The sequence below is a fragment of the Emys orbicularis genome, chromosome 7, assembly GCF_028017835.1.
Source record: "Emys orbicularis isolate rEmyOrb1 chromosome 7, rEmyOrb1.hap1, whole genome shotgun sequence".
Taxonomy (NCBI): domain Eukaryota; kingdom Metazoa; phylum Chordata; order Testudines; family Emydidae; genus Emys; species Emys orbicularis.
Genome location: NC_088689.1, coordinates 543,059 through 567,590, shown reverse-complemented (window position 1 = coordinate 567,590; position 24,532 = coordinate 543,059). Strand labels below are relative to the sequence as shown.

Sequence of the window (24,532 nt, the reverse complement as noted above, 5' to 3'; positions counted from 1 at the left end):
CATCCCACACTGCACCAGTTCAAACACCCCAGTGCAAGAGGCAATGGACTGCAGCCATGTCTCCGTAGCCAAGTTGTGAAGGTTTGGGGCTGAGAGAGCAGGGAGGAAATTCCAGAAACCCCTCTGAAGTGCACAGAGAAAGGCGGGGGGAGCAGCGTGTGGAAAGGCCAGGACTAAACCCTGTGACCAAGGCCTGACTGGTCCTGAAAGCATTTGTCCTGGTCTCACCAGCATTACTGGCCCTGGACAGTCACAAGGAATCAGATCTTAAAATGATCAGTTATTGGTGTTCTGGTCGCTCCCACTACGTGCCATGTGCTACCTACATGTAGTGGGAGATGGTCTCTGCCAAGAATTCACAACCTGACATGACAAGCAACATACGAAGAGGGAAGGAGTGGGATAAACCAGACAGCCAATGCACACATTTTGAAATAAACAGATAGCCCCCAGCCTCGGAGAGCACAGCCCTGGAGCTTTGCCATAATCTCCCTGCTGAACAGTCTGGGTTTGGACAGCTAACAGATCCAGACTAGCCAATGAGGCACACTGCACAGAAAGTCCAAATCGGAACCTGAGGGTCCCAGAAGCAACCCTTAGGAATCAGAGACCTCCACCAAGTGGAACAGCCAAAGATTTGTGCAATTCCTGCCTAACGCCTCTGTAATAAATAAAGGTCCCACCTCAGTTTCTGGTTCCTAGTAAAAAAGCAGCAGTTGTTACGCTGTCAGATTCCATTGGCCCAGCACTGCTCCTACAGGCAGCCTGCACTTCCTTTTCACCATCTGGAAGCAGAGCCTCCCTCTGAAACCCTATGCCCTGCGCTGACAATGGACTTGGAGACAGAGGTCCACAGCAACGGGGTGTAGCCCTTCTGCCAGGAGGTGTTGGCAACAAAAAGGGAAACAAACAAACAATACTTCCCCACTCACCAGCACCGAGTCCAGAGATTTGAAACAAAGAGAACCTTACTGGGGGGGACAAGGTGGGAGCAGGACAACGGAGTGAATTGGGGAAAAACCTGCAATTAACAAATTCTGTGCATTAAGACTCCCCCATGCCCTGGGTATCTTAACAGTCCCAACCTCAGTACTCCTCTAGCATTTATAAGTGGTGGGTGTCTTCTACCACTTCCCTCCTCCACTGCTCCCCAGTCATAGTTTATTGTCCTGAATTGGAGAAGTCCAAGGATTCTCCCAGGCCCATGCTGCTCATGGGACTCTACCCCATGACTCACCTGAAACAACTTCAGCTTTAATTACTGACTGAGAAGAGCTGCACACAGCCTGCCACATACTGCGGTTTTATCTTCAAACACACCATCACCCTTCAGCGCAGCATTCACCACATCTATTCTGCCCAAGCAGCTACAGCAAAGCCACATCCGCTTTTCTGAAACAAATCAGTTTCACTTAAACCCTGCACATTACAACACCTGCCACTGCCACTGCGTTCCACCCCTCCCCTTTGCCACCTGAGTTTCCAAGCTCCCTTACCCAACTGGGCCTCACTGCAGCCATGGTCAGGGGGACTCCAGGCACCTTTGGGTCAGTGTTTTGTCCCAAGGGTCAATGCCACTGGATTGCCCCAAACTCAAAGCTTAGAGGTAGTTAACCAACGTGGCCCAAACGGTCACGTAAAGGAAATGCAAATGAGGCCAGCCCGTTCAGTCCCTTCCCCCTGCCCTCCAACAGACAAGCAGAGAGCACCCTTCCCTAGGAGCCCCGGCCACCTGGAGCTCTCAAGCAGCTCTTCCCTCCAATCACCAACAGTTATCAATAGCGAGCTCCATTCTCTGTAAGGCCACAAGGCTTACAGAAAAAATCAGAGCGGAGAAATACTTTTCCATGCAACACACCGTTGGCCAATGGAACTTGCTGCTACATGAGACCATTATGGTCAAGAGCTTTGGAGGATTAAAAAAAAGGATTTGATAATTCTTGAGAGAAGATCCAGAAGTTATAGTAAAAGAATTGGGGGAGCAATCCAGTCATTCACAGGCAAGAAACAACCTATCAGGGCTCACGAGGAAGTCTTCCCTGCAGGTAGAGGAACCCATGCTCGCCTACCCCTGCATGTCAGTGCAAGAAGTGCCTAGGACTGGTCCCTGCCAGAGACAGGGCACTGGATTAGCTGGCTCATTGCTCTGATCCGATACAGCAATTCCTATGTTCCCACGGCAAACAGAGCCAGCCATCTTCCCAGCACTGCATGCAGAACCAAGAGGGCAGCAGGAAGGTATTTAGGTCCCAGAGTATCAGTGAAGTTAAGATGCAAGAGACTTGTTCACCAAGGAGGCTCTGACCCAAAGGCCATTCAAGCCTTTCCGTTTATTTCCATGGGTTTTGGATCAGCCCTATGTCCATATCTGTGCCAGCACAGGAGACAGCCCCAGAGGTGATGTGTTACATACATTGGCTCAGCCAAAGGCCAGCGACTGGCTCATCTCCCCATGGGCAGGAAGCTGCAGCCCCTTCCTGGAGCATTGCCGTGAGCACGGCAATTGCCCTATGGGCTGTAGCTCCAGTCCTCTCCAGCATTAGCCTGCATGAAGCCAAGAGCCCCCAAAACGCCACCCACTGCTCTTATTCACACCCTCTCCATCTCACCCATGCGCCTTGCTGACCTTCCTGGTGCAGGTGAACTGTCCAGAGAGCACCTGTATTTCAGCCACACCCCACCCTACAGACACGCTCATGCAGAGCAGCTGGTGGGTCAGTCTTGTAGCCCAGACAAATCCCCTGCAGCCTCTCCCACTCCTGAGCATGATCCATGCCAGCTGCTGAGCAGGTCATGGGGCCTGAACACCCCCCGCCCGGAAATAAATAACCCATCCCCAGCCCTGAGCACCAGGGTCCCCCTCACCTTCTCAGAGGGCAGCCAAGGCTCCCGCTCCTCCTTGACTAGCAGCCAGAGGCCCTTCCCCTACACCTACCTCTTCCTCCCTCAATAGCAGCCAGGAAGCTCCTCCCTTTACTCCCCAAATCTGCAGGAACCCAGCCCTTGCCTAGAGCTCTGGAACAATTCCATATCGAGGGCCATACCTTGAGAGCGCTTCTCGGCATATATCCCATTGACCGCTGCCTGGTCCCACTTCTCCCAATAGGGATCATCAGCCAGCCCAGTCTCCCTTCCTTTGCTGCCATTTTCCCATCATCGCCTCCCATTCGCCACCACCCTGCCCATTTCCCAACTCTCTGGCTGCTGGCTAACAGCCCTGCCTCACCACCAGCCTGCCACATTTCCCCTCCCTCCCACCCCAGCTCCAAGCAGGGAGCTTTCAGCAGCTCAGCAGTTAGTTACATCTCCCCATCGTGCAAGATGGGAGCACCATCCGCAGCCTGTACAACTGCATAACACTGGCTGGAGAGCTACTGAAAGACCCCAAGCCAGACCCCAGGAGCTGGGCTTTACAAGAGTAACAAGGGACATGACAATAAAGCAGAATTCTTTATTGGAGGCGCCAAGAGTAGGAACAACCACAAATCTACGAACTCCCCTCCCAGGCAATCCTTCCTGCCAGCTGGCAACAGGGCGGTCGGTGTCAGGTGTGCATCTGTGTGTGCGTGCTGCTAGACAACGGCTAAGCTTACACTTCCCCCAGCCAGAAACCAGCCAATAGCCCCTGGCGCTCCAGGCAACGGCAAGGACCTTTCCTGAGCACCTGAGCTTTGACTTGCCAGTGGTGGGTCATGGTGTTTGTTATCCCCAGAGAGACAAAGCTTTAGGTTCAAGGAGATTTGGTAGGGGAAGAGCAGGAACACAACTCCTAGGTGGAAGTGCAAGGGCAGGTCACCTGGGCTGTAGCTTCCAGGATGACATCACTCGAGGGTTCGGGGACAGGGGCAGGCTGTGCTGTCTGAGGAGAGCTGCAGCAGCCCCAGGCAAGAGATGACCTTGCAAGAACCCAAAGGCTTTCCTGCCTCCCCATCTCCAGCACAAACCAAACCAAAGGGAGACACCGAGAGGCAGAGGCAGGGAGGGGAGATTATGTGGGCCCAGAGCAGGGCCAAGCTCTGACTCACTTCCCAGCCCGGCGCTCCTCCTGGCGCTTGGTGAGGATGTATTTGAAAAACTCGTACACGGACCAAGCAATGGCTGTGGAGGGCATCTGGTAAATGACCCGGGCCTGGACCCCACGGAAGTAGGCGGTCACACCGCCCACTCGGTACACCGTCCTGAAAGCATTGGCCATGCCTGTGATATGTCCACTGATGTTGGAGTTCAAGGCCAGGGACTCCTGGGTGTTGAGCAGCGTTTTGCAAACGTCCAATGGCGTGGTAGCAGCAGCGGCCACAGCACCCGCGCAGGCCCCTGAGACCACATGAGAGCCAGGGTTATACTGTCTTTGGGGGTTGAGCTGCTCTTGCAGAAACTCGTAAGTCATGAAGTGGATGGCTTGGAAGGGGATGTTCATAGTGAGCTGGGTGGTGTAGCTGCGGTAGAAGGCCCCGGCCCCTTCGTTGCGCCATACGGCCTGCACACAGTCCGTCACCCGCTGGTACGGTGAGTTGTACATCTGCATCCTCTGCTTGATCACTTGGGGCGGATGGCAGCAGCAAGAGTCAGTGACAGCGTCAAGTGGCCAAGCCACCGAGAGGATGACAAGAGAGAGAGAGAAAGGATGAGTATAGGGCTAGGGAGCTCCCTGGTTTCTATTCTCACTGGCTTCAGAGACCACTGACAACTAAGACCAGAAAACCCCTGGTTCAAGATCCGTAACTCCCAGCATCCCCACACCCAGCCAGGAATCTAGCTAGAACAGCTCTTTGCTGGGTGCCAGCTACCTCACCATATTAGTATCCGGCTGCACACCCAAGGGCTGCTACACTTTGTTTCAGTCAGCATTCGCATGCTGAGCTCAGCACCAAGCATCTACATCTTCCCTTGGGGAGACCAATCCCTCCCTCCATTGTTACAGACCTATGAGGCAGTCAGAGAACATCATTCCGTCTCTCAGATGGATCTCAGCATCTGGGCACATCCCTGCATTTCTACAGCATCTTCCATCCCAGAATATCCCCAAGTATTTCACTAATTCAGCCAGCAGATACATGTGCTCATCTACAGCCACAGCCCTGATCACATCCAGCAGCAGTTCAAGAGCCAAACTCCAGCTCTACACAGCAGAGCAGAAACAACTCTCTGACTGCAACTGCAGGGGGATTCAGGAGACAGAATGCAAATAACGGAGCTGGAATTTGGGCGGGACCCCAGGCCTACCATCCCATGTCCTGCAGAAAGAGCCAAAGCACACCTTAGTGTGGGGCATAGGGATCAGCCCCACCACAGGGAGGGAATGTCATCTACGGAGCCAAAAGCACCTCCATGTTCTTGGGGAGTAACATCCAAGCAATGGGCAAGCCCAGCTCTGCACCTTTGCAGGGGCACTCAGACTCAAGAGGCATTTGGCTGCAAGTATGTATCTTGCGAAGGCTCTCCTGGGAACACCCTGCAAAGGGGATTCAGGACCTTGAGGGAAGGCCGCTTCCACAGAGCAATTTCTCCCAGCACTCACACCCTCTCCCTAGCGGACAATCTCAGCACAGGTGGGCCCAGGTGAGAACTGCACTCACCACAGCCCAGATCGCTGGTAATCTGAATTCAGATCCGCTAACTAGAGCTGTCGCTTTCTCTGCTGATCCTCATGACAAGTCCCTTGGGGGGAAGGGCTGGCTCCCTCACTCTCTGGCCCTAGGTTCCCCAGGCTGAGGCTGGCTCCTTTTTCCTAGAATAGAAACCTTCTGGCTAATCCAACTCCCTAAATGGATACCACTGAGCTATCCAGGCCTGGGCCCTAGGCAGGGGATGTTGCTCTCCGCAGGACTCTCCCTAGTTAGGACAGAATGAGGAGAGCGCCCCCTGGTGCCACAGACAGGAGCACAGCACAGAGATGAATTCAGCTCCCGCACAGAGGAAGCACCACACACCCTCACCCCCGCCTACAGGGCCTCCCCTGCAGTGGGCACAGGGTCATCATTACCTTCCACAGGGTTCATAGCTGCATCATGGAGCAATGTTGCTACACACCCCGCTGCACCTGTAAAACAAGAACTGACACATGTGAGGGGAGGAGAGGGCGAGAGACCCGGGGCTCCACTGAGCCCCAGAGCCCCTCGCCAGAGGAGAGGGAGACACCCACTGCCAGGACTCCACTACCAGAAAGGAGAAGATTGGTAAATTTCTAATGCAGCCACCACATCCTGCCCAAGAAGAGGGCCAGAATCCAGGAATCCCCAGCTTCAGAACCCACAAATTGAGAGGAAGTGCAATAATCTGCCAGGTCCTTATGGAGACGACTAGGCCTCACTTAATCCCAGCACCTACTAGAGAGAAGATGCAAACAGCAAATTCACAGGGACCCTATGGGACCATGCCTCACCGTGTCCCAGAGTGAGAAACCACTCCATAGTCAGGATCCCACTGCACCCCAGTATCCACCAGGGTGAAAGACACCCTCCAATGCAGGTCCAATGAGTCCCAAATCTGTTCAAGCACAGCAGCGTGGGGAGCCAGAGAAAGTCAAAGGCACCACTGGGAATGAGGCACGGGAACTCTGAGGGTTGCATCCTGAACCCTGCTCCACTCTACCTACCCACAATGCTGCGGTCAATCCCAGCTAGAGACGAGGGGGAGTCCTGCAGGCAGCTCCCATCCACAGGTGTTGCTGTGAGCAAGGGGCAGGTGTTGGCCAGCTCCCAGCCCCACTAACCTGTTCCTCAAAGCCAGATACCTGGGAACATCTCAGACAGGTCTATGAACAGGTGCAGGCACGAGTACAGCACTTCCCCTTGCCCAGCGCTGGGATTGGTAGGGAAGGGTGATGTGGAACCAGAGCACTGCGCAGATGGGCTGCTAGCTAGTGACTGGAGAGAGGACATTACTTAGCACATCTGCTCCATCTTGAGCAGACTGGCCTAAGTGCAGCACGTCTAATGCTTTAAGACCACCGCACTAAGCATCAGCCCCGGCCGCTGCTACCAATCGAGTCTCCCTGCCCATTGGCCACAGCATCACCAAAGAAACCGCGTCCTGGGCTGGATGAGGAAATCGGTGGCATTACAGCACCTTGGAGAGCCACTCAGCAAGCCCTGACCCCTACACGGACCCTATTCCTGACTGCCCAAAGAACTAACACACACACACCCTGCTCCCCCCTCCCATTAGCTGGGGCACATTTGTTTTCCCCATTGCTGCACCTGGCCCCATGAATGGGTCTAAACAGTAGCAAGCACCTCTAGTGCCACTCATGCTCTCCCCTTGATTCACTGTGGCCACTGCTGCACAGCCCTTGCCTGCCCTACAGCCAGTGCAGAGGAGCGGACACAGCGCTCCAGTAGGGCTGGTACAGAGTTATGCAGGTATAGGTCAGGGCAGTGTTTGGGAGATGGTAACTAGGCAGGGGAGAGAAACTGCTCTGACAACCAGTCTGAGCTCTACTGAGTCATCCTGGGGGAGCACAGGAGACCTGGCTTCTGGGGCTGCCCCTGCCCTTGACTTTACCGCCCCAGCCAGCAGGGCTGCCCTCAGCTGCTCTAGCCCCTCGGGGATGGTGGTGCAGGGAAGCGGTGCAGGAAGGATCAATACCATTGGCCACATGGCTATTGCCCCCAGCATGGATAACATCACTCAATGTCTTTTTTAACTTTTCATAGCAGGCGAAATACAAGGCGTGGGCAGGGCCGGCCCCAGTGGCTGTGATGTTCATGCCCCGCATTGGCCTCCAGAATCCCTCTGTCTGGACGATCCGCCACAGGGCCTCGAGCACGTTCCGATAGCGGGCGGCAGGCTCCGGCTGCAAACTCTGCATCCGCGTCTGAAAGTGCAGCAAGAGACGGGTGTTACACGCACTGAATGACTCTGTGGACAGCCCAGCCCCGGCTCCCAGTTCTCCCCATGCTGCCCAGGGATGTGCTGGAGAGCCCAGACAGCAGCGCCAGGCAGGACGCCGGGTCAGCCAGAAGGTCCTGTCCCGGGCCAGGCGGCAGAGCCCAGGCAGGACGCCGGGTTAGCCAGAAGGGTCCGGTCCCGGGCTGGGCAGCAGAGCCCAGGCAGGATGCCGGGCCAGGCCAGCCTCAGGCAGGACGCCAGGGTAGCCAGAAGGTCCTGTCCCGAGCCAGGCAGCAGGGCCCAGGCAGGACACGGGGTTAGCCAGAAGGGTCCTGTCCCGAGCCGGGCAGCAGGGCCCAGGCAGGACACGGGGTTAGCCAGAAGGGTCCTGTCCCGAGCCGGGCAGCAGGGCCCAGGCAGGACACGGGGTTAGCCAGAAGGGTCCGGTCCCGGGCCGGGCAGCAGAGCCCAGGCAGGACACGGGGTTAGCCAGAAGGGTCCGGTCCCGGGGCGGGCAGCAGAGCCCAGGCAGGACACCGGGTTAGCCAGAAGGGTCCGGTCCCAGGCCAGGCGGCAGAGCCCAGGCAGGACGCCGGGTTAGCCAGAAGGGTCCGGTCCCAGGCCAGGCGGCAGAGCCCAGGCAGGACACGGGGTTAGCCAGAAGGGTCCGGTCCCGGGCCGGGCCGGGCCAGCCTCAGGCAGGACACCGGGTTAGCCAGAAGGGCCGGTCCAGCCTCAGCGGAGCGCGGGGCACAGGGCCCCGCCCAGCCAGCTCCACGCCCGGGCAGCCCCCGGCTCGCAGCGCGGCCCCTCACCTTGACGCAGTCGATGGGGTACATCACGCAGTGCTCCAGCACCCCCGCCACGGCCCCGGCCAGCATGTGGGTGGAGACGGCGGCGCCCTGCGGCAGCGCCTCGTAGTCAGGGTCGGAGCCGGGCTCCGGCCTCCGCGCCGCCTCGGAGCCCCCGGGCCCGGGCTCGGCCTCCGCCCCGCCCCGCCGGGCCCAGCCGGGGCCCCCGCCCAGCAGCAGCAGGATGCGGCCCGGCTGCGGCCCGCCCCCGGGGCCCGCGCCCGTCCCCGCGCCCGCCCCTAGCTCCATGGTGCCGCCCGGGGCCTCTGATCCAGCTCCGCGAGCCGCCGTATCAGCTACGGGCCGCGTCCGGCCGGAGGCTCCCGCTCAGCCTGCCACGCCCCCTCAGTGCCTATTGGCCAGCCGCACGGTCCGCCCCTCCCACCAGCGGCCTCTATTGGCCAGTCTCGCCATCCGCCCGCCTACCGACAACTTCTATTGGTTAGCCGCGCACTAGACCCCATACATGCCCAGTTCCCATTGGGCAGCCGCTCCCTCCGACACACTCATCCACAACGCCTACTGGCCAGCTATGTCTTCAGCCCCGCCCATCCATGGAGCCTATTGGCCAACTGATCCTTTGCTCCCGTCCATCTGAAGAGCCGATTGGGCAGCCGATCTTTGACCTTTTGTCCCCTTCGAGCTTTATTGGTTCCTCCTGTCCCTCAAAATCGCCATTATCATGGCAGAGAAGCAGCTATTGGGTTTTTCGGCTGCCACTCAGAAACCCGGGTCTTGATTGGCTCTTGCTTCGCGTTCCAACGCGCGTGTTATTGGTTTGATAGCCCCTGATTGGTTCTTTCATGATGGTGACGCCCAGGGGCGGAAGCGGGATAAGCGTTAGCTTGTACCGCGATTGGCTAAGAAGACCCAAAATTGAGCGCGTATCTTCAGATGACCCCGCCCAAAGGGGCAGAATCACACTGAGGCCTCCGCGATTGGCCCGCACTCCAGTGACATTCGCCAAAGAGAGGGAGCCACTGATGAGAGACTCGGTGCTTGATTGGCCACGACCGTGACGTAAAAGGAAACGTTGGGCTCTGCCGGCCTTTCATTCTGATTGGCTCCTCACTCTGCGGGGGCGGGGTTCCGGCGCCGGGCAGGGCATCGATTGGGTTTTGGAAAGATGGGCAGGTCCAATACGATCCATTCAGATGGCGAAACTTGGGGAGCCCGCCCCTTCCCTCATGCGGGCCTCTCATTGGCTGCTTGCTGTCGCCCTGGTGACGTGGCTGCCGCTGCAGCGTCCCCGGCGCAGCTTGCGGCGCGGCTGGGGAGAGGAACGCTCGGGACCGGTGGAGCCCGGGGAACTCCCCGCCACTGGCTCCCAGCCCGGCCGCCAGGGAGGAACCGGCCCGGGACCCACCTGCTGCTGGGCGGAAGCTCGGCGCTGATGGCGGGGGCGGCCCTGCCCGCTCGCGGCCGCCCGCCCGCCGGGGCCCCTGGCCAGGCCAGGGGGGCGGGGAGGTGACGCGCCGCTGCCGAGTCCGCGAGCGGGGCCCATGGCCAGGTGAGAGGCGGGGGCCGCACGGAGCCGGCGGGCCGGGCCCAGCAGGAAGCGCCGCGCTCAGGGACCGCCAGCGCTACTCGGCAGCCTCGGCTCTGCCCTGGGCCCGGGGGTTCCTTCCAGCCGGGTATTTAACGTGTTCCCCGTCCAGGTCATTTCCGAGAGCCGCCCGCGCCCCAGCCCCTGCCTCGCAGCGCCGCGTGAGGCAGGCAGGGACCTTGGCCTCCTGTCCCCCAGGGAGAACCGAGGCGACGTGACTTGTCCCGTCCCACAGGGGCTCAGTGGCAGAGCAGCGACTTGAACCCAAGGCCTAGGCCCGTGTCCGCCTCCTCTCGTTTGCACCCTGCTTGGTTTTTCTGTAGCAAGCGGGGGGAGGGACCTCCTCTGAGGTTTGCTGTAGCTTCAAAAGGGCCAGGTGACTAATTGTTTCTAGTGTCTGACATGTCTTTTGACCCCCTTTTCGCAGGAACTACAGCGCTTTGAGGGGTGAAATTGATAGGTGGGATCCCTTGGTTTGTGGATGCATATAGAGAAAGTTGTATGCAGTATTGTTGTAGTCATGTTGGTCCCAGGATGTTACAGAGACGGGGGTGGGGGTGTCTTTTGTTGGACCAACTTCTGTTGGTGAGAGAGATGAGCTGTCAAGCTTACACAGCTCTTCAGGTCTGGGAAATGTACTCAGGGTGTCACAGCTAAATACAAGATGGAACAGATTGTTTAGCATAAGTAGTTAACACACATTTCAAGGTTAAGTGACCAGTTAACATTTCTCCAGTCATGGGAGGCCGGGGGGGGGGGGGGAGAGGCTGTGGGAGCAGGTTTGCGTGGGTTACAGATGGCTGTAATGAGCAATCAACACTCTGTCCTATTCAGAAAATGAGTGAAGAGCATGGAGTACGTTTACATTACACTAATGCTGCTACTTACTAGAGTCTCCATCTTCCAGCAATTTCCTTAATGCCATTTTCCTTAACAATACTTCTAGAGTAAAATCAGAGTCTGCACATACATTTTAGAGCACTTTGAAATATTAACTCTTAAGCCAGAAGTGTTGCTCTTAGGCAAGACTTCCAGAAAACACCCATGCAGAACACTGGCAAGGCGCAGCTAATGTGCTGAACACACAGTCTCCGAAAGCTGCAAAGGCAGGACTCAAACTGGCAGTGGGTGGGTGCTGCTCTGGGTCACTGACCACCCACTTACTCTGCTGTCAGGGTACCTGCAAACACTCTGACTTGCAAGAGCCTAGTCCTGCTTCAAAGACACAAATAACTTTCTCTAGCTTGTCGGTTTTGCTCAAGCCACATTGTAAGTCCAGCTTTTCTCCCTGAATAGTTTTAAAAATATTGTTTCCCGAAAGGGGCAGTGGGTGTTTGACAAAAGCTATGATCAATCCTGAGCAGGTTGGGGAGAGTCAGAGCCATAGTTTGAGCCCCAGATGTGCCAAAAATATTATGAAAACTGTAAATTTTTGATGTCACATGTTTTTCGGGGGGGGGGGAAGGGAAGGGCATCTGTGTCTTGGGAACCCCTTGCTCAAATGTCCTCCCATTTGGGTTGCTATCCTTACCCCAGCCCCATGAGGCACAGCAAATTTCAAGACCATCCAAGTCAGCATTTGGATTTTAGAACACTTAGAAAATTTGGCTACTAAACAATAAATTTGTCTCAGCCTTAGCTATAGTGATGGTACTGTCCCACTACCTCTCATGAGTGAGCAGCTCATCTCAAGGGTAGCAAGGATCCAATGCTGCGGGGGGAGGGAGACAGGAGGGCATTGCAGGGGAGGCTGCAGGGTGGGGTGGGGGAAGAGGTGGGGATTCAGTGGATATAGTGTACTTAGATTTCCAGAAAGCCTTTGACAAGGTCCCTCACCAAAGGCTCTTACGTAAATTAAGTTTTCATGGGATAAGAGGGAAGATCCTTTCATGGATTAAGAACTGGTTAAAAGACAGGGAACAAAGGGTAGGAATAAAAGGTAAATTTTCAGAATAGAGAGGGGTAACTAGTGGTGTTCCCCAAGGGTCTGTCCTAGGACCAATCCTATTCAACTTATTCATAAATGATCTGGAGAAAGGGGTAAAAAGTGAGGTGGCAAAGTTTGCAGATGATACTAAACTGCTCAAGATAGTTAAGACCAAAGCAGACTGTGAAGCACTTCAAAAAGATCTCACAAAACTAAGTGATTGGGCAACAAAATGGCAAATGAAATTTAATGTGGATAAATGTAAAGTAATGCACATTGGAAAAAATAACCCCAACTATACATACAATATGATGGGGGCTAATTTAGCTACAACTAATCAGGAAAAAGATCTTGTCGTCATAGTGGATAGTTCTCTGAAGACGTCCACACAGTGTGCAGCGGCAGTCAAAAAAGCAAACAGGATGTTAGGAATCATCAAAAAAAGGGATAGAGAATAAGACGGAGAATATCTTATTGCCCTTATATAAATCCATGATACGCTCACATCTTGAATACTGCGTACAGATGTGGTCTCATCTCAAAAAAGATATACTGGCATTAGAAAAGATTCAGAGAAGGGCTACTAAAACGATTAGGGGTTTGGACCGGGTCCCATATGAAGAGAGATTAAAGAGGCTGGGACTTTTCAGCTTGGCAAAGAGGAGACTAAGGGGGGATATCATAGAGGTATATAAAAGCATGAGTGGTGTGGAGAAAGTGAATAAGGAAAAGTTATTTATTTGTTCCCATAATATAAGAACTAGGGGCCACCAAATGAAATTAATGGGCAGCAGGTTTAAAACAAATAAAAGGAAGTTCTTCTTCACGCAGTGCACAGTCAACTTGTGGAACTCCTTGTCTGAGGAGGTTGTGAAGGCTAGGACTATAACAGTGTTTAAAAGAGAACTAGATAAATTCATGGAGGTTAAGTCCATTTAATGGCTATTAGCCAGGATGGGTAAGGAATGGTGTCCCTAGCCTCTGTTTGTCAGAGGCTGGAGATGGATGGCAGGAGAGAGATCACTTGATCATTACCTGTTAGGTTCACTCCCTCTGGGGCACCTGGCATTGGTCACTGTCGGAAGACAGGATACTGGGCTGGATGGACCTTTGGTCTGACCCAGTATGGCCATTCTTATGTTCTTAATTGGTGTGTATGGGGTGGGAGGAGGAGGTAGAGGAGAAATCTGGGTGTTTAAAAAACAAACCAACCCCCAAATCCATCCACTAGCATAATGTATAACTGACAGACCATCACACCCCAGTGTACTATACACCCCTTCCTGCCGCCTTAGGGTGTGGACAGTGCCAAGCACACTGGGAGCCAGTGGCAGGCTGGACAGTGCATCTGCACCTATGAAGGAGGGCCTGGGGACATTCCTGGTAAGTGAGTAGGAGGCAGTGTGGGTTTGAGGGCCCTGTAGGATCCTCCAGGTACCTGCTGGCTTCTTGTGCTCTCACTGCTCCCTTCTGTCCTCTTTCAGAATCAGCATTTCCTGCCTGTGCCCAGCATCATGGCATTTCACTGTGCCCCTGGTGAGCCTGTGTCCCCGTCAGCGACTGGCCCTGCTGGGACTCTTTCTTGGAGTCTGTCTCCTGCTACTCATGGCAGCCACAGATCTGCGCCGTTGGCGCTCCTCTCCCCCCCCAGACAAGCAGTTTGAGAGGTGAGTGAGCCCTGGGTTGGAGTCTCTTCATTGGGCCTGGCAAGGGAAGAGGAGCTTTGTCATCACAGGCATTTCAGAAACTTGGTGAAATGACAAATCAGTGGGACGCTGTATGACTTGGCTGTGTATTAGATTATACAGGCAGGATAGATTATGCCATGAAGGCAGGGCAGCTGACCAGGACACAGAGAAGATTCCGTAGAATCTAGCGAGAGAATTTTTGAGGGGAGTGGACCACATAACAGGATCTGTACACATCCTAACCCATAAGAATGTGATTATACGTGTTTGGTTAGCAGTCTCCTGCCCAGAGACTGGAGACTGAATGCACAAAGTGGAGAGGGATCAAAGTCTAATGAAAACAGTAATAATGTGTGACTTGGTATAAGCTAGTGATATGTCTCAGCAGGACAAGGTTTAGAGAAGCCATTTCTTGATACCTTAAACAACTGCTTCTTGAAACTGCTAGTTCCAGAGCACACAAGGAGAGAGGTTATTCTCACCTTAGTCCCGAGAACATGCAACAGCTGATTTAAGAAGGAGGCACGGTTGATCTATTAGGCGGTCTTGACAACAGTATAATCAAGTTTAGCATCCTCAGGGGAGAGAGGGTTGGCACAATAAACTTCAGAAAGGGGGATTTACAATAAAATATTTACAATAGAGACTCAACAATAAAAAAATAAGGAAATTAAATTCCTTAGACTGCCTGGAAGCTGCTTACACAAAACATGTCCCCCTCTGTGTATAGAGAACAGCTCATAGTAAATTGTTCAGAGAAACAGAAACATTGTACTAGTATAGGAAGCTCTGTGCCTTGCTTTCACTCTTTGCTCAGAGCTGTTACTTCCTCTGGGGTTTCAGGCAGATGATCCTGCCAGTTGCACGTGTTGGACCTCCCAGCCACTTAGCCCTTTTCTGTCAGACTTCTGAAGAACAGCACAGATGACAGAAATGTTATGCAGTTTACTTCTCTCTGAGTGACCCCTGGTCTTGAGTCCCGTATCTTCTCCATACCCGACGGGTAGCATCCAGCAAGGGAAGTGTGGTGCTTTGCATTCACCCACAGTTCCTCTCCAAGATGATATTGGAATTTAAAGTTAAAAGACCCTTGGTGCTCTCCTTGGAGTGGACTAAATCCCTCAGCAAGTCTACCCAACTCCTTCTTTCTCCGGACACCAATTCAGTGGACAGTGCTGTTCCCAAGAGTACTAAGGATGTCGGACTGCATGTCACATTGCATCTGTCATCTGGCTGGCCTGAAACTAGAAGGCAACACTAGGCTGCCGCATCAGCCTGTCTCAGGGGTGTCTCCAAAGCTGCTCTGTGGTCCTCTCCCCTGACGTCCCCAAGTGTCAGTGCTTGCATTGGCTACCAAGAAGGAGTCCTGTTTCAGCCCCTCCACCCTACAGAACTCATTTCCAAGACAGAGAGGCCAAACTCTCCTGCCCCCAGGAAAAGCTTTGTTCTCTCTTGGGGAGCCCAGTATTAGCAGTTGGCCAACCATTTTTACAGGGCTGTGTCCCTAATTGCTGCTCCTCCTGCGCGTTGAATGTTGTCTGAAGCTGCCCTTGAAAGAAGGGATTTGCTCCTTTCTGGGTCTGTGTTTCTACATGTGGATTAAAGAAACCCCTCCCGTGGCCGTTGCTTCTCATTGCAACTTCTCTCTCTGGTTGGAGCATCCCTTGAGCTCCTTATGCCCCCGGAGGGAGAGTCCTGCACAGATGGAATCTGTAGAGAAATGGCCAGTCAGGGCTCTGCCAGTGACAAGACTGGGGCCTTGGTTTGCTCTTCTGAAGAGCTCATCCATCAGGATGCTCCCTTCCGCCACCCCCAGGTTGGAGGGGCCTCTCTCTTCCCAGCCCATTAGTTTTCATGCCTCATTGGACATTGAGCCTCTCGATTTGGCTGTTTTTCCTGGGAATTTTGTGTCCTGCATAATGGAGGGACTATGTGGAAAGTTTGTGAGGGAGTGGCACGTGACTGACATGAAACTGCCGTGCTATTGCTGCCCGTAAGCTCTGGGGGAGCTCCAGGGGTCTCGCATGGCAGGGCTGAGAGGCCAGAGTGAGTCCTGCTGGAGCAGCATCTCCAGAGACACAGGATCACAAGGTCAGTAATTTTTCCCCTCCCTTGTCAGAGTGCCGAGGGCTCTGGCTGTAACACAATTACTCCAGAAGCACAGGGCCAGTGAGGCGCCAGCTCTGTGCTGGGCAGTTCCACTTTCAGTACCAGCTTCTGGGGCTCAGGGAAGGGCAGGCATGTCCCCCCGGTGCCGCTGTAATTGAGTTGAGGTTGTTTATTGTCCATATTATAGCCCGGGGGTCATCGGAGCCTCGTGGAAGTGGATGCTCTGGGCTGGGTAATGGTGCTGAGCCAGGGCATCCTAATTCTGTTATCACTTTTACTAATGGAAAAGTGAAGCTGCAGCCCCTGGTTCTGCCCTGCCTGCCTGCGTGCGGGCAGCTAGCATTGCGCTGACTCAGCCAACGGGCACAGCCGCATTTGCAGCCGGCGGGGGGCCTGCGAGGGAAGGGATCAATCAGCCATATTGATCTCCTGCCCTGAGGATCCAGAAGAGCTCGTCAGTGCCCTGAGGGAGTCTGGAGCTTTCTTGCCACTTTGGAAGCAGAGCTCTGAGGGCAAGTACTTTGTGCAGCATCAGCAGAGCCTACAGCGTGGGCTAATGAGCGAAGGCCCCATCAGTCTGTGAGTGGTTACACCTGCCCTATGGCCTCTGGAAGGACAGACCAGACATTGTGTGGGGGCGAAGCCCTCCTAGGGTTCGCTGTTAAGTTCATGTCCCCGGACTCTGCCATCCGCCACGGCCAAGGCCCTACAGTGCCCCTGTCTGATGGGTGTATGTGTGTGTGTGGGGGTGACTCCTCCCTGACTCCTACAATCACTGGTTGATGTTCTGACCTGGATATTCAGTCCCCTGAGGCTGATGCCGAACTGTTGGCATGAGCACTGTCCTGCAGAGAGGAGAGCTGGTAGACACCTCTCCTGGCTGCTGGGGTGGTGGGGGCCGGTGTCTGAGGAGCCTGCCCAGCTACAGACACTGTGAGTGGAATTTCCCCAGCATCACAGCTGCCCTGACTGCACGGGATCCCTCCCAGTGCACCCTGGGTGGAACTGAGTCCTTGCTGGCTCGTCCCATCTGCTCTCCATTCTCCTTCCCTGTGTAAGGCCCACCCAGGTCTCACCCATAGGGAGGCAGAGTGCTACACGTTATCGCGAGGCAGTGTTGTGTGGAACAGGCTGCCTCCCAGCGCTCATGCTAGCCTGATCTTGGCCATGCCCATGTTGCTATGGGGCTGTGCCTTGGGTGGCCCTCTGCTCCTCCTGCCTATTGGACTGATCCTCCCTTTTCTGCTCTCCCAGGTACCTGGCACGGGTGGGAGACCTGCAAGCTACAGACACAGAAGACTCAACGCTGAACTACGGGATTGTCATTGATTGTGGGAGCAGTGGCTCCCGGGTCTTTGTGTATTTTTGGCCGCCGCACAATGGGAATCCTCATGACCTTTTGGACGTCAAGCAGATGAGAGACCAGAGCAGCCAGCCCGTTGTCAAGAAAATCAAGCCAGGTCTGTGCCCCTTCTTCCCTACGCGAGCCCCTGCTGCAAGGGTGGGGGACTGATCGCTTGCTCTTCCTTTAGTGCAGGTGGGGACAGGGCTGGTGAAGGAGCTCGTCCACTCTGTAGTCTGGGGCAGTGATCTCATCCCTTCACCTCCCTCAGACTGGGGGGCAGTTTACATGCTCTTAGTCCCTGCCCTGTGTCTGAGTGACAGAGCTTTGCTCCCAGAGCAGCACTTCTAGGCTGCCTTTCTATGTGTGTATGTGATACTGATTTCTTACTCGTTTCCCCTTTCCCCATGCAGGGATCTCCGTGTTGGCAACAACTCCTGAGCAAGCCAGTCACTACATGCGCCCGCTGCTCAGCTTCGCTGCAGCTCATGTGCCGGTAAAGAAGCACAAGGAGACTCCGCTCTACATCCTGTGCACGGCGGGCATGAGGCTGCTGCCTGAGAGGTGAGTGCTCCCCATTGCACCTTGCTTGTGTCACTGGGTTCCACCGGCATTGGGGGCACCCAGTCACTCGGCGAGCCAAGGAGGGCAGGGAATTCCTGAGAGAACCCTGGTGCCACACGTAAGGGAGAAAGGAGCATGCTGCTCTGAGACCAGCCAGCAGGTGTGCTGGGGGCAGAGGGGATGGCTTGGGGAGCTCAGTATGTGGGGTCAGAGGGTTGGCTTCAGGAATCCTGGAAGGGTGTGGATGGGGGTGTTGGAGTCACTGCAGCCTTTGTGATGAGGGACAACATTTCAGTCTCAAATGAAGTAGCTGAAATCCCAACCCCCCAGCTCCAAACCAGAGTGGGCATGTTGAGGGGGATCCATTGTGCCCTAACCCAAAGGGAAGGAGAGGCAGCCATTGGGCAGGATGCTCACTGTCTCTCCTGTGCCCCCTGCAGGCAGTGGGGGAACTCTCACTGCCTGTCTCCTGTACCCTCCGCAGACAGCAGGCTGCGATCCTGGAGGACTTGGTGAGGAATGTGCCCCTGGAGTTTGATTTCCTCTTCTCCGAGTCGCAAGCTGAAGTGATCTCAGGGAAGCAGGAAGGTAACAACAATACCTAGCTCCTCTAATACCTATATGTGTGTTATGAGTAGGGAGCCTGGGGGAGATGAGACTTCACTGCAGCCACTGTTGGCCCAGGTGCCTGTAGGAAGTGGCTTGGCTGCTCCCTCCTGCGGAGTGTGGTTCTGGGGGCAGGTGGTGCTAATTGTTTGTATGGGAGGAGGGGCTGGATGCCGGAGTGGGGATCAGTGCTGCACAGGCGTTGTGGGAGCCCCGGTGCATGCTCTGAGAAGGTCTCGCTCTGAGGCCAGACGGCATAGGCAGGGCGAAGATGATGGGTCTTTGTACACACTGTTCCCTGCCACTGAGCCAATAATGCAAACTCACCAATCGGCTGGGCTCTGCGCTCCCTTAGGCCTGATGGAACTGTCCTGTCAGATGCTGAAAGAACCCCCAGAGTGCTGCTCCTTCTGCAGTCCAGGGACTGCAGATTCCAAGAGCTAACTCTGGCTCCAGCATCCTGGCTGCTGCGGGCGCTTTGCCTAACGCACTGGTTTGTGTGTCTCCCCCCCAGGGGTCTATGCCTGGATTGGGATCAACTTTGTCCTGGGGAGATTCGATCACGAGGAGGGTGAGTCCAGCCAGTGCCTGCGTCTCTCTCTAGCTTGTGGGGCTGGGGCGGGTGGAGCTCTGCTGGAGTTGACCCAGCACCCAGAGCAAACCAGGGCCTGGCACGTTGACAGCCCCTGCTCCAAGGCACCAGTTCCCCGCCGCAGAGGAGGAAGAGTCCCTGAGCCCCAGTCGGGTGGGGAGAGTGAGGTAGTGGAGAGCTGGGGGTCAGTAGGGTGGTGGGGCAGCGATGAGAGAGGATGGGAGGGGGAGGGGGCAGGGCAGTAGAGATGGGATGGGGTGGTGTTTGGAGTTGGTGTCTCAGGATGTTGTAGGACCAGAGGCTTGCAGGGATGGTGGGATCTCTTTAGTTGCCGTCAACCATTTATGCCACTTTGTGGAGCTCCCTGCATTAGGCAGCAACCAGATGGGATCCTGCTCCGTCCCTGTCCCCCACAGAGTTTGGTTCCCAAGGCCCTGAGCTGGTGGGTGAGGGGGCAGGGAGGCTGCCCTGTGAGGTTGGTTCCTGGGACCCTGTCAGGGGTGTGCAGGGCAGGAGGCTGCCCTGTGCACTTTGGTCCCAGGGTCCTGCTAACGTACTCCTGTGGGCTGCAGAGGAGGATGCAATGATCACTGTGGCCCTGGGGGGTCAGGCGGAGTCCCTGGTGCGGAAGCGGACGGTGGGGATCTTGGACATGGGCGGTGCCTCTCTGCAAATCGCCTACGAGGTGCCCAGCATGGAGACCTTCTCCTCCCCACAGCAGGTGCGTATCTTGCCGCCAGGGCAGGAAAGCAGCCCTTGCGGTCCCCAGGCTTGGCCCTGCTGCTCACCCCTCTCTCTGCCCTAGGAGGAGGCTGCCAAGAGCCTGCTGGCTGAGTTCAACCTGGGCTGTGACGTGCAGCACACGGAGCACGTGTACCGTGTCTACGTCAGCACCTTCCTGGGCTTTGGGGGCAACTTCGCACGGCAGCGCTACGAGGAGCTTGTGCTGAACCAGACCCGTGCCCACAACAGGTAACGCTGCCCCAGGCTCAGCAGACCCCCACTGGCACCTGCCTGCAGGGGGGAGTTTCTCGAACATCCCAGCCCCTGGAGCTGTAGGGCCCATAACAGGAGGGTGACCTGTGTGAGGTCTAATCTCAGCAATCTCTGCAGAAGCCTAAAGGGTGATGGTGTAAGATGACTGCTTTAAAATGGCCCCCATTAGTCTGCAGGGCTACCCCCCATGGGTGTGCATTGGAGCTGGAGGTCCTGCTGTCTCTGAGTATGCGGGAGCCAGCATGTGGGCAGTCAGGGTTCTATTGGCTCATGCTAACAACCATTGGCCCTGCAGGGCCAGCCCAGCCTGTGGGGGGGCTGGGTTCTAGGCACTCCCCTGGAGGGAGTCTCAGCTCCAGCTGGAGGGGCATGCGCAGGGCTCACTGCCCTTGTTTTTATCTGTTTGGGGGACTCCCCAGTGCTCACCCAGGGTACCTACCTGTTCTCATGGGATGCTCTCCTGTTGCATGGGATCTCCCTGAGGGTGATGAGTTGTGATGTTAAGCTCCCTCCAGCCAACTCCTCTCCAGGCAGCTGACTCCTCAGCTCTCCAGCCCATCCTCTCCTGGGATTGATGCCGGGTGCCTCCCCCCTGTGTGGGCAGTGCCTCCCTGCAGCCCATGCCAGCCTGTCTCTGGACCCCACCATGGGCTTGGACGGCACCAGGGCCCTCTGCAGAGGTTTGCGGACTGGAGGGGGTGTTTGCTTGTGCCAGTCAGGGTGAGATTCTGCAGCAGGTTCAGGCAGATGGATGAGGAGGCAGCAGCTAGTGCAGCCGTATGACCACATGTGGCCCTAGCGCCCAGAGCACAGCGCTGCCCTTCCCAGTACCCACTGCACCCTGGAGTCTGTTGTGCCTCAGTTCCTCCCCTCCCTCAACCTGGCCTCTCCCATGTCCCCCAGTGGGGTGACCCAGCTGCAGGAGCCCATGTCAGCAACTCTTTTCCCCCTCCACCCTGATCCAGTCTCTCTCTCGACGACGTTTCTCTCCTGCTCTCCATTTCTCTAGCGCCCGTCTCGGAATGCCATGTGGAGTTGTAGCCAGGGCCAGAGACACTCAGTGCCCAGAGCAAACCTCCCTGCCAGAGCTTCAGGGATAGTCTAGTGCCGGTAACCCTGTTTCTGCTGCTGAGGCCTGCGGCTGTGTCCTCCCGTTGGGTGGGCAGAGTGTCCCTTTGGCAGCTGTGTGCTCTTTGCTGCGTGTGCTTGTCAGGTGGGCAGGGTGTGTAGCAGTGGGCTGCGATTGCTGGGGTGTGCCCAGGGGGTGACTCAGCACTCAGAGGGGTATTCCCAGTGGCTGGGGCAGGGGGCACAGCTCTGTCAGTGCAGAGCCCCGTTAATCAGTCTCTTCCCTGGCTCTTGTTCCAGGCTGCAGGGCCAGCAGATGGGGACAAGCGCTGAGACACCCTTTCTGGATCCCTGCCTGCCTGTGGGGCTCGAGGACACAGTAGAAAGGGGTGGCCAGACCCTGCATGTCCGAGGACAAGGAGACTGGCAAACCTGTGCACAGCTGCTGCGCCCTCTGCTGGCAGGGGCCAATGGCAGCCAGGCCTCCCTGACCCACACTTACCAGGCGCCCATTGACTTCAAAAACAGCGAGTTCTACGGCTTCTCTGAGTTCTTCTACTGTACTGAGGACGTGCTGCGTCTCGGGGGCCACTACCATGCACCCAGCTTCACCCGCGCTGCCCAGGTGAGAACTGCCCTGACCTAGTGCCTGGGGGCTGGGGACTGGGCTGCACCTGGAGGGCCACTCTGCCCAGGTGAGCACCACCCTGACCCAGGGGATGTGCTGTGCTGGGGGATGAGCATGTTACTTTGTGCCCGGATTCACTTGTACCGCCCTGACCCTTCTCTAGCTCCCATGGGGATCCTTCCCTGACAGGGTTACTGGCCTAGTGGATGGGGGAAGCAATAGATGGGATTTCTTGGTTTTTAGTGAGCCTTCTGGTGCATTCTCAGAAACAAACTAGGGAAATGTGGCCTAGATAAAATTACTATAAAGTGGCACACAACTGGTTGAAAGACTGTGTTTGCTGTCAAACTGGAAGGGTGTACCTGTCTAGTGGGGTCTGCCCTTGGTCTGGTGCTATTTAAAATTTTCGTTAATGACTTGGAGAGTGTGCTTATAACATGTGCAAATGACACCAAACTGGGAGGCGGTTGCTGGCACTATGGAGGACAGGATTAGAATTCAAAATGACTCTGACAAAGTGGAGAATTGGTCTGAATTCAACAAGATGAAATTCAGTAAACAAGTGCAAAGTGCTTCATTTAGGAAGGAAAAATGAAATGCACAACCACAAAATGGGGACTAACTGGCTAGATGGCAGTACGGCTGACAAGGATTTGGGGGTTAGAGTGGATCGCAGATTGAGAATCAATAATATGCAGTTGCAAAAAAGGCTAATCTCATTCTGGGGTGTATTAACACGAGTGTTATATGTAAGACACAGGAGATCATTGTCCTGCTTTATTTGGCACTGGTGAAGTGTCAGCTGGAGCACTGTGTCCAATCCTGGGCACCATACTTGAGGAAAGATGTGGATGAAGTGGAGAGAGTCCAGAGGGGAGAAACAAAAATGACATGTTTAGAAAGCCTGACCTATGAGGAAAGGGTAAAATAACTAGGCATGTTTAGTCTCGAGAAAAGAAGAGTGAGTGTGTGGGGGGGATGTGGTGATAGTTGACAAATCTGTTAAGGGCTATTATAGAGACAGCGGAGATCAATTGTTCTCCATGTCCACTGAAGGTACGCCAAGAAGTAACGGGCTTAATGTGCAGCAAGGGGGATTTAGATCCGATATTAGGAAAAACTTTCTAATTATCAGGGTTGTTAGGCTCTGGACTTGGCTTCCAAGGGAGGTTGTGGAATCCCCATCACTGGAGGTGTCTAAGAACAGGTTGGACAAATACCTGTCAGGGATGGTCTAGGTTTACTTGGTCCTGCTTCAGTGCAGGGGGATAGACTTGAGGTCCCTTCCAGCCGTACATTTCTGTGATTCTATTTGCTATGCTGGAGGGGAATGCAGTGTCACTGGTGCTGCCCTGTGCCTCCTGACACAGTGCTGACAGTGCTCTCTCTCCCTTGCTGCCCCAGGATTACTGCGGCCTGAGCTGGTCAGTGCTGACTCAACGGTTCCAAGAGGGCCTGTACTCACCACACGCAGACCAGCATCGGGTCAAGTAAGGAGCTTCCCCTCACCACGAGCACAGCTGGGGCTCCTGTCTGTGTGTGTCTAGCACCAGGGGCTCCCAGAAGCAGGAGGCCCTGGTATCTGGCTGATTGTCCCATGTGCTCTGTCTGTAGGTATCAGTGCTTTAAATCTGCCTGGATGTACCAAGTCCTTCATGAGGGCTTCCACTTTCCCCTGGATTACTCCAGCCTGCACACGGCCCAGCTGGTGTACGACCATGAGGTGCAGTGGACCCTGGGAGCCATTCTCTATAAAACACGGTTTCTGCCACTCAGGTAAAGCAAATTTGAGGTGGGAGCCCAGGGGCTGCCCCCAGTGCTTGGCCTGCAGAGGGGCAGGGCATTGCCTGAGGGGATTCATAGATTCCAAGGACCATTGCGATCATCTCATCTGACCTGTATAGCACAGGCCAGATAACGTCCCTACAGTAACTCCTAGGGCAGAGCTTTTAGAAAGACATCCCATCTTGATTTAAAAATTGTCGGTGATGGAGAATCCTCCACGACCCTCGGAAGATTGTTCCACCTCGCAGTCGCACACCAGCTCGAGCTCCTGGCTACTGTAGGGAGCAGGGCAAAGGCAGTGGCTGTAAGGGGAGAGCCTGACCTTTCCCAGCAGGGGGCACTGTAAGTGCAGGGAGTAAGCCAAGGTGCATTTGCTTTCATGTTAATTCTTCAGTGGTGGGTGCTGACCTCTCTTCCTTTCTCTTTCCTCCCCACCTAGGGAACTCCGCCAGGAGAGCAGCCGACAGGCCCACAGCCCCTGGCTCCGCCTGTCCTTCGTTTACAATCACTATCTCTTCTTCGTCTGCATTCTGGTGGTGCTGCTGGCCATCATCCTCTACCTACTGCGGCTGCGCCGCATTCACAGACGCCAGCTGCGCGCGGCTCCACTCAACCTGCTGTGGCTGGAAGAGGTGGTGCTGTTGCCAGGCCAGGAACTGGGGCCGTAACCCTGCCACAGCCCAGGAATCTGTCTGAGCCACAATTCAACCTGCTTCTAGGTTCCAGTTCCAGCATCTGAACTGGAACCTAGGCTGGATGACAAGTGCCCAAAGTCTCCTGTCAGGAGATCCATCATCTCCTCTTCCTAGAGCCAGAACCAGAGTCTGACAGGTCCCAAGCAGCACAGGACATGGCTCTGGTGCTTGTATTTCTGACAAATGCAAAGGCCGGAGGGACTTCCTGCTGAGGCAGGAGAGGTGATACCCACTAAGAGGTGGCATCAGCAAGCAGAGCTAGCACTTCCTACTCATGGAAGTGTGAAGGCAGCACAGTTGTAGCA

The 24,532-nt window shown here is 55.3% G+C and overlaps 2 protein-coding genes across 2 annotated transcripts; one reads left to right on the top strand and one right to left on the bottom strand.

Annotated features, from left to right (window-relative positions):
* Positions 1–3,926: 3,926 nt before the first annotated feature.
* SLC25A28 (solute carrier family 25 member 28) lies at positions 3,927–8,930 on the bottom strand. The gene is made up of 4 exons (XM_065407647.1): positions 8,646–8,930; positions 7,588–7,816; positions 5,984–6,040; positions 3,927–4,539 (listed from the first exon to the last, which is right to left on the bottom strand). Exons 1-4 carry the CDS (start codon positions 8,928–8,930, stop codon positions 4,022–4,024), a joined length of 1,089 nt encoding a protein of 362 aa, XP_065263719.1. The 3' UTR covers positions 3,927–4,021.
* A 4,580-nt stretch (positions 8,931–13,510) lies between these two features.
* On the top strand, positions 13,511–24,200 carry ENTPD7 (ectonucleoside triphosphate diphosphohydrolase 7). Its single transcript, XM_065407533.1, has 12 exons — positions 13,511–13,537; positions 13,589–13,821; positions 17,206–17,411; positions 17,707–17,857; positions 18,342–18,445; positions 18,978–19,034; positions 19,628–19,776; positions 19,861–20,027; positions 21,420–21,744; positions 23,152–23,237; positions 23,362–23,523; positions 23,972–24,200. The coding sequence occupies exons 1-12, from the start codon at positions 13,511–13,513 to the stop codon at positions 24,198–24,200; spliced, it is 1,896 nt and encodes a 631-aa protein (XP_065263605.1).
* Positions 24,201–24,532: the final 332 nt, after the last annotated feature.

What these genes read in the sequence shown, in the direction of transcription:
- SLC25A28 (XM_065407647.1), bottom strand. Translation starts at nt 8,930, where the DNA reads ATGGAGCTAGGGGCGGGCGCGGGGACGGGCGCGGGCCCCGGGGGCGGG. An exon ending in ACCCCATCGACTGCGTCAAG is followed by an intron (nt 7,817 to 8,645) that starts GTGAGGGGCCGC and finishes CTGCACTTTCAG; the next exon opens with ACGCGGATGCAGAGTTTGCA. An exon ending in AGCTATGAACCCTGTGGAAG is followed by an intron (nt 4,540 to 5,983) that starts GTAATGATGACC and finishes ATCCGCCCCAAG; the next exon opens with TGATCAAGCAGAGGATGCAG.
- ENTPD7 (XM_065407533.1), top strand. Translation starts at nt 13,511, where the DNA reads ATGAAGGAGGGCCTGGGGACATTCCTG. An exon ending in GAGATTCGATCACGAGGAGG is followed by an intron (nt 19,035 to 19,627) that starts GTGAGTCCAGCC and finishes TGTGGGCTGCAG; the next exon opens with AGGAGGATGCAATGATCACT. An exon ending in GCAGACCAGCATCGGGTCAA is followed by an intron (nt 23,238 to 23,361) that starts GTAAGGAGCTTC and finishes CTCTGTCTGTAG; the next exon opens with GTATCAGTGCTTTAAATCTG.